Source organism: Myxine glutinosa, chromosome 5, assembly GCF_964187855.1.
Source record: "Myxine glutinosa chromosome 5, kmMyxGlut1.1, whole genome shotgun sequence".
Classification (NCBI taxonomy): Eukaryota; Metazoa; Chordata; class Myxini; order Myxiniformes; family Myxinidae; genus Myxine; species Myxine glutinosa.
In genome coordinates this window covers 170,051,328-170,060,471 of record NC_136265.1, presented here as the reverse complement: position 1 = coordinate 170,060,471, position 9,144 = coordinate 170,051,328, and the positions used below count along the sequence as shown (strand labels likewise).

Genomic DNA, 9,144 nt, shown 5'->3' with positions numbered 1-9,144 from the left:
TGTATTTTCCCTAATCTATTGTCTAATCCCTCTATTCTACTCCCTAACCCTCCGATCTGGGCCCCCATCCTTTGTTCTAACCGTTCCCCCATTTCTCCCATTTTGCCCCCCATTCGCTCACTATCAGCCCTCATTTGCTCACTCTGAGCATCCATCCGATTCCCCAATTGCTGACTATTAGCCCTCATCTCGTCCTTCTGCAGGTTGAGGGACGCCTGCATTTGTACCATAAATTGCTCCATGAGGGCCTGCATTTGGGCCATCCCTCCCACTTGTGCAGCGGGTGCGGCCGCCGTAGCCATGTGCGAGGCGCCATTTTGCGCGCCCGCAACCTCGTGCGCGAGAGCGCCATCTTGCGAACCTGCCGCCCTCACTGCTTCGCTCTCCTCATGTCCCTCAATTTGGTCCTGGATCGACCCTGCCTCACTCTCCTCTACCGGAACCCAGCCGTCTTGATCTGCCATAGCGCGACTTTCAAAATTCGGGTTTTTTGTAAAACAAAATCAAATTTCGGTGTCTTTATAATTTTGACCAAATTTTTTCCTAGATGTTTTTTTTTTTTTAAATTTGGTTCGGGCCTCGAATCTCACTCCTCGACACCAATTGTTACGGATCGCGGTTAGATGTTATTTCGACCGAGCGGTGGTGTATTACCGCGACCTAACAGTTATTCCCCGACTAGACCCCGATTCCACCCAAACGTTGACCAAATCGCGCTATGCTAAATCAATGATGGAAAGGACACAACGACTGGGATAAATGAAACGACGCAAGGGGTACAGTTCTCAAGACCTCCGGAGGAGGATATAATTACAGTGGGGGAGAAAAGGGGTAGATTACAAGGTAGTGAGGTAAAGACACAGAAGAGATGGGCACTTAATTACAGTCTTATCTTAGCCCAGACAGACCACAGACAAACCGAACAAGGCTGACTTACACAGGGATTGATGGCAGGGAAGGACAGGTAGTTCGATAGCACAAGGTGCACCTTGGCTCGGGGACAGGATCAAGCACGGTCCAAGAGATGCAGGGAGGCCTCACAGCGCTCGGGGGTGGCGTCTTTCTTTCTCCAAGCTCAGCGCGCATCTGACGTCACCTCCCTCTTCCTGCGCATGCTCAGCGGGGAGTGACACGCCCTCGGCTGGTTGGCTCCGCCCCAGATGGGACCGGTCCGCCGCTCCCATTGGGTGCGGGGGTTACCGGGCTCCGCCCTTGACGAGGAGCTGACAGGGAGCCCCTATGTGGTAACCCCGTCGAGCACATGTTCGATGGCGGCTCGCTGGGAAGGCCTCATGCCCTCCCAACACCCCCTACCAACCAAGCCGGAGTGAGGACGCGCACTCCCTGTGCATGCCGCCGCCGTGCTGTTGTTGTTGTTGTTGTTGTTGCTGAACCGTGAGGAAGAGCTGCGGGGAGGTATTGGGAGGTCCTAAACTTCCTAACGGTGCCATACAATCACATTCTGGTGCAACGAAGGGTCAGAATTAATGGAAACGAGTCCTTAACTGACATAGACTAAGAATAACTAGCAAGATGTCCTATAGTTGTCTTACATGAGATGCGGTGAACCTGGGCACGACATTTAATGGGGGAAATAGGGGGAGGTCGGGTCTACAGAGTGTTGTTTACAGAAAATGGGACTAGGGAATGGGGGATTGGGGATAGTTGGGAAGTATTGAGGAAATAGGGGAATATTTACAAGCGGATATGGATGGATGCAAATCCCATATCCGCAACAATATATATATATATATTTTTTTTTTTTTAAAGCAAAAACTATGGAACTTAGGTGGAATGTGTTTTGAAAGCCATTGAGTAGACCTATTGGTCGATGTATATTCCAAGTTTCAGCCTGTTTCAATGTTTCGCCCTTGAGATATAAGCACTAGACCTTGAGATATAAGCACCAACACATTTTGAGTGGATGGACGGACGCACAGACAGCCAACAACGTGATTTCGAGGGTTTTCTTAATAAAACTCACGAATGTGGAAACAGACGTTGCTGAAATTTGGAACACTAGGGCATGCCCGTACTATATATATGCCCGTACTATATATCTATCTAAAATTATATCCCCCCCCTCTATTTACATGAAATGGTTTGGTCCATTCGCAACGCCAAAGCGAACGGCGAACGGCTTGCGAGTACAGTGACAATCCCCCCCCTCTATTTACATGAAATGGTTTCGTCCATTCGCAACGACCACAGAACCCCCCCCTCTATTTACATGGAATGGTTTGGTCCATTCGCAACGCCGGCACACGCGATCGTTCGCTGCTCTCTGATTGGTTGAATCGTTTTTTGGACATAGCTCGGTAAGTAATTGTCCGATTAATATGAAACCTTGAAAAGGCACATCCTCGGGTCCCCAGCAATATACCTGGCAAGTTAAAAGTATATCGGACCCGTGGTTGTCGAGAAACAGCGGTCACAGACAAACGTACAGACAGACAGAGATTACTGGAATTATAGATAGATATTACCTCAACGTACAAAGCATTTTATTCTGAAATTTGCAGCCGATTTCGTCCAGTGGAATCCGAGAAACGTCTTTTCAGTCCCCATGTTAAAGTTGTATACAGAGAAACGATCCCTTATATGAAGGGAGGGGCGCCTTGCGCCTCCTTTGATCGAGGTCGTGATGTTTGAGCACACACGGTAGAAGAAGAAGAGGAAAAAGAATAAGAACTGATGCTGGGAGTCATTTGTCCATGGTCCGCTGATCGCAGATGTTTTTGTAATTCCCATTTACATGTGTATATGACAAATGCATGACCTCGATATATTCGTCCTCATCCTGCTGTGATGAATGTATGAGCTCAGTCATTCATTAATCAGTGGAACGACGCTGCGGGAGAGTAATATGTGTATTACAGGATGACGACATTACACGAGGAAGGGGGGAGAAGGGGTGGGTTTAGGGGTGAGGCAGGGTAGGGTTGGGAGGTCGTCATCATCATCGTTTCGATGATGCAGTGCCCCCATGTTTCCAGCAAGCTGGTACTCATTTTGGCGACCAATGGGAAGGATGACAGGCTGAGTCAACCCACCTGGTGTTATTTAACGGTGCGACAGGTTCTCGATCTCAAGATCCTATAAAATCAGTATTTGGAGAAGTAAGTTACAGCTGATGTTCTCCAAGTGTTAGAATAGCTACCCCAGAGTCCCATCAAGGCCATACAGGATTACCTGGAAACAGAGAAGAATGTTACCAAGCAGGTGTGTTCAGTTACCAAGCAGCTCGCTATCGCTTGCCAAGCTAGCTGTTCCGTATTAACGGTTTCTAATGGAGTGCTTGTTTGAGTGCTTAAGCCGCTTGGCGAGCGCTGTACAAGAAACCTGGTAACTGAGCACACTCCGGGCTTGGTTGAGAGGTCAGCGGAGTAGAAGGGGAAAAAGAATTACAATGTTTAATTTTCCCCATCCTGGGGGAAGGGGAACTTATTATGATTATTGAAAACAAAAATGAAATAAACAAGAAGACGTCATGCGGAGCATGATACTTGCAAAATCCGCCCCCCCCCCTCCCCAAGAAAAAAAAATTCCATTGATACAGAAAATTGTCCATTTCATCAAGATTAAAAATGACAATCTTGATCAAAGCTCGGGTCAATAGAAAGAAACCTTGATGATTTTCAGATGAAAAATGATGATTTTGGAAGGTTGACCTTGAGTTGACCGTTGACCTAAAAAATAGTTGGTTTCCCTATTTAGTGACTCAATGTGCAAATGCTGTTCAATTTTCAAGTCAATCGGATGAAAATTGACGGTTTTCAGATGAAAAGTGATGATTTTGGAAGTTTGACCTTGAGTTGACCTTTGACCTTTTGACCTCAAAAATAGTATGTTTCCCAATTTCGTGACTCGATATGCAAATGCGGTTCAATTTTCAAGTCAATCGGGTGAGAATTGATGGCTTCTTAGATGAAAATTTATGATTTTTAAAATTTGACCTTTTGACCTCAAAAATAGTTCATTTCCCAATTTAGTGACTCAATATACAAATAAAAACCACCTTTAGAGGCCATTTTTCCCCGCAAGCGGGGGTTGGCCTTTTTCGGGAACTGTGGTTGTTGTTGTTTTTCGGTCCCCTTTTGGAAGCAATGTTTTACGGCCGGATGCCCTTCCTGACGCCAACCCTTTTTGCCGCCTTTAACGACAAGCAGGGAATTACCAGTGAACTGGTACTCAATTTGCCGACCTCGGAAGGATGAGCAGGCTGAGTCAACCCCCCTGGCGTTAATTCAGCGATTGACCGGGATTCGAACCCAGGATCCTAGGATCCTAAGCCAGCACCCTAGCCGCCAGCCCAACACCATCAACTGACTCAATATACAAATGCTATTCAATTTTCAAGTGAATCGGATTTGAAATGGCGATTTTAAAAATTTGACCTCCAGATGACCTTTGACTTTGACCTCAAAATCAATAGGCTTCTCAATTGGGACGACCTCTACAACTTGGTAAAGTTTTGTGACGATCGGTTTAGAATTGTGACCTGTAGGCCGGTGACAAACAAACAGACAGACAAATGAAAAATCACTCATAGAGCGACACTTGGCAAAAGAGAACAAAGCAGAATGGCACTCAATAGAGAATCCTTTTGACCTCACAAATAATTGGTGGTTGAATTCAGTTAGCTGATATGAAAATCCAATTCAAATTTGAAGTCAATCGGATGAAAATTGAGGCTTTTAGAAATTCAAAAAAAGTGGTTGACCTTTACCTTTTAGCCTACGCTGATCTCAAAAATAGTTGGTAGTTGAATTCATTTTGCCGATATGTAAATCCTATTCAAATTTCAAGTCAATTTCAAGTCAAATTCAAATTCCAACTTCTTTCCTGGAAGTCCTGGCAGTGTCCATATGTTTTATACCTCTCCCACCCCCCCCCCTTCCCATGCCTCCCCCCCAAAGCCCTCTCCCTCCCACAGTTCTCTCGGTCCCTGCTCTCAAATGTTGTGTTTGTGTCCTTCCCCCTCCCTCCCCATCTTGTCTAGCGCTCCCGATGTTATATGTTTTATGTGTCGGTTTTTGTCTTTCTGTGTGATTAATGTTCGCTCTTTCACGAGCCTCGATCTTGTATACAAAAAAAAAAACAAAAAAAAAAATCGGATTAAAATTGAGGATTTTAGAGATTCAAAAAAAAGTGGTTGACCTTTGGCCTACGTTGACCTTTTGGCCTACGCTGATCTCAAAAATAGTTGATGGTTGAATTCAGTAAGCCGATATGTAAATCCTATTCAAATTTCAAGTCGATCAGATGAAAATTGAGGATTTTAGAAATTTGAAAAAAGTGGTTGACCTTTGGCCTATGTTGACCTTTTGGCCTAAGATAATCTCTAAAATAGTTGGTGGTTGAATTCAGTTAGCCGATATGTAAATCCTCTTCAAATTTCAAGTCGGATGAAAATTGAGGATTTTAGAAATTTGAAATGGTTGTTGACCTTTGGCCTATGTTGACCTTTTGGCCTATGCTGATCTCAAAAATAGTTGGTGGTTGAATTCAGTTTGCCGATATGTATATCCTATTCAAATTTCAAGTCAATCGGATGAAAATTGAGGATTTTAGAAATTTGAAGTGGTTGAGCTTTGGCCTATGTTGACCTTTTGACCCCAAAAATATATAGGATTTTGTCGGACCACGAACTCTTCCATTTGGTAAAGTTTCGTGAAGATCGGTTTAAAATTGTGTCCTGTAGGCAAGTATAAGTGATCGGACAGACAAACACACAAACACACAAACCGGAGTGATTAACATACTTGCAAATTTTTTTTTTTTTTTTGGTTAAGTACCAAACACACAAATATAAACAAACAAACACAAAACGGAATACTTGCAAATATATATATATATATTTTTTGCCAAGTAACAAACACAAACACACAAACCGGAGTGATCAATATACGTACTTGCAAATTATTATTTTTTTTTTGCCAAGTACCAAACACACACAAACACATAAATAAACAAACACAAACCGGAGTGAGCAACATACTTGCAAAATTTTTTTTTTTTCTTTGCCAAGTTACAGACGGAACCACAAACGCAACCGACCAATATACTTGAAAAATCTTCGATTTTGCAAGTAATAATAAAACGTTGGAGCCGTTTTTATACACATTTTGTATATTTTCCACATTTGTGAACCTCGAACCCTATAAAAGCCGCAAGGCCACTTGGTACAGGTTATACAGTAAGTGATTGTACGTATTAAAAACTTGTAACCACCTGCACAGAGCAGGAGCAAGTGAAGGAGAGAAACGATTAATCGAAACGAGCGAGCTCACCGTGGAGCAAAGGCGGAATAAGGGAAAGGAGTTAAACCTGGGATGCAACACGGCCGCGGCGGGCCAAACGACCCCCTTGGAACACGAGCGGTTCGCTGACATGTTGGCGGACGGCGGTAAAAAGGGGCCGGAGAGAAACACTGTGCCGTGTGAAAGAGAAATGGAAACTTTCCGTGATCTCTCTGCGTTGGAAAAGGGGGGAAAAAAATCTACAAGGAAGTGGCGCACGCGGCGTTTTCCGAATCGCGCGGGAAAAGATATAAGTGAGAAAGAACCAACAATGAATGATGTTGAAAGTCGCAGTGGGAACGCGTCGCTCGCTGCGTGTGCTCCGTTTTTCTTCTTCTTCTATGTTATAACCTCCACATCTTTCTCACATCCACGTCATCGTTTTCTTCGATCCTACATATTCACATCCTCCTCTCTTCTCTCCCGGTGTTACACTTCATTTCCTTCCTGTCTTGTCCCGTCCACCCGGCCCCAGGCCCAGACGGCTCGGGCCTCCTGGTGCGCCCGTACCCGTAGTTCGACTTTTAATCTTCCTCTTGAAACCCCCGCCTCGGCTCCGCCTTCGGTTCCGCTACCGCCCCCGGCCCGGCCACTCCCCCTGCCCCGCCTCCGGCCCTGGCTGATGTCCATCAAACGTTGTCCGTGCACACCTCTCGGTGCAGTCGTGGTTCCAGTTGTTTATATTAATTGTTTTGGAGATTGCGCGAGTTCGTGCCGAGGGAAGTTGTTGCTGTTGGCTGTGGAGTGGTCGGGGGGTGGAGGGGCGAGGTGGGGGGCACGAGGTGAGCCGGAGCGAGGCTCGTAGTTGAGGAAGAGGCGGGAGTTTGAGTGCAGCGGTTTTGGTGGCACCGGGAGACCGAGGCCGAACCGGGCCCCGGCCATGGCGGCCGCAGGTCCAGCGGTCCGGGCCTCCGTCGCGGCTCCCGCCGGGGCCGGACCCGCAGCACAGGTCCCCCCGCCGGCCTCCTCACCTCCTCCGTCCCCATCGATCCCCGTACCGGCCAATAACGGCGGCCTGCTCTGCCTAACTCCGGACGGCCCGACCCGGGACTCTCTGAGCGGCGTCTCCTTCCAGCTGCAGATCGGCCTCGCCCGGGAGTCCGTGGCCCTGGATCCCGGTGATCTGGGCCTGGCCGCGGTCAAGGAGCTCGCTTGCTGTGTGGTCGATCAGAAGGTACGGACGTAGTGAGGGGGGCATTGTCTGCACGGGTTTGTCCGCCGTCTAAACGTCCTGTCCGTGCCTCCATTGGTTTCGTGTTGGTGATGTTCACGAGCTGCTTCGTACGAACTTATGAAACTTTTAAACTTCTCTTTGACTGTTATTGTGAGTAAAGTTGGGGTTTATTCATTATTTCTCCCCCACTTGTTGCCCCGATTGCCCTTTAATGAATTCCTAATTTCCCATCATTTTCCTCATGACCATCGAGGTTGCTTTCAGAATTTTTTGTCTTTTCAAAAAAAAAAACGTTGCTTTGTCTGAAACTCGTGTTCTATTTATGTGTAAGACATAGACGCAGCTGGTTTTCTTTCCAGCCGGAGACACCTGCAGCCGTATACTAACCTGAGCTGTTCGTGTTTGAGGAAAACTCGACAGGGGGCAAACAGGTCCATCCTGCCTGTGCCACATCCACCCCAATCCCAACCCCAACCCCAACCACCCACAGCGAAAACGATATGGGAAAAGGCCAACAGGTCCATCCTGCCTGTGCCACATCCACCCCAACCCCAACCCTAACCACCCACAAGGAAAACGATGTGGGAAAAGGCCAACAGGTCCATCCTGCCTGTGCCACATCCACCCCAACCCCAACCCTAACCACCCACAAGGAAAACGATGTGGGAAAGGGCCAACAGGTCCATCCTGCCTGTGCCACATCCACCCCAACCCCAACCACCCACAAGGAAAACGATGTGGGAAAGGGCCAACAGGTCCATCCTGCCTGTGCCACATCCACCCCAATCCCAACCCCTACCCCAACCACCCACAACGAAAACAATTTGGGAAAAGGCCAACAGGTCCATCCTGCCTGTGCCACATCCATCCCAATCCCAACCCCAACCACCCACAAGGAAAACAATGTGGGAAAAGGTCAACAGGTCCATCCTGCCTGTGCCACATCCATCCCAATCGCAACCCCAACCACCCACAACGAAAACAGTGGGAAATGGCCAACAGGTCCATCCTGCCTGTGCCACATCCACCCCAATCCCAACCCCAACCCCAACCACCCACAACGAAAACAATGTGGGAAAGGGCCAACAGGTCCATCCTGCCTGTGCCACATCCACCCCAACCCCAACCACCCACAAGGAAAACGATGTGGGAAAAGGCCAACAGGTCCATCCTACCTGTGCCACATCCACCCCAATCCCAACCCCAACCACCCACAACGAAAACAATGTGGGAAAGGGCCAACAGGTCCATCCTGCCTGTGCCACATCCACCCCAACCCCAACCACAACCACCCACAAGGAAAACTATGTGGGAAAAGGCGAACAGGTCCATCCTGCCTGTGCCACAGCCACCCCAACACCAACCACAACCACCCACAAGGAAAACGATGTGGGAAAAGGCCAACAGGTCCATCCTACCTGTGCCACATCCACCCCAATCCCAACCCCAACCCCAACCACCCACAACGAAAACAATGTGGGAAAGGGCCAACAGGTCCATCCTGCCTGTGCCACATCCACCCCAACACCAACCACAACCCCCCACAAGGAAAACGATGTGGGAAAATGCCAACAGGTCCATCCTGCCTGTGCCACATCCACCCCAACCCCAATCCCAACCACAACCCCAATCCCAACCCCAACCACCCACAACGAAAACAGTGGGAAA

General features: G+C 47.8%; 1 protein-coding gene across 2 annotated transcripts in view; it reads left to right on the top strand.

Moving 5' to 3' along the window:
• The first annotated feature begins 6,893 nt into the window (after nt 1-6,893).
• The window catches only part of LOC137426750 (serine/threonine-protein kinase D1), a 156,918-nt gene continuing 154,667 nt past the window's right edge, over nt 6,894-9,144 (top strand). The window contains exon 1 of one of the 2 annotated variants that reach the window (XM_068115588.2): nt 6,894-7,476. In XM_068115588.2, the coding sequence (XP_067971689.1) occupies nt 7,183-7,476 (294 nt within the window). In that variant the 5' untranslated portion in view covers nt 6,894-7,182. The remainder of the gene's footprint in view (nt 7,477-9,144) is intronic. The other variant, XM_068115589.2, reaches the window with a different exon arrangement.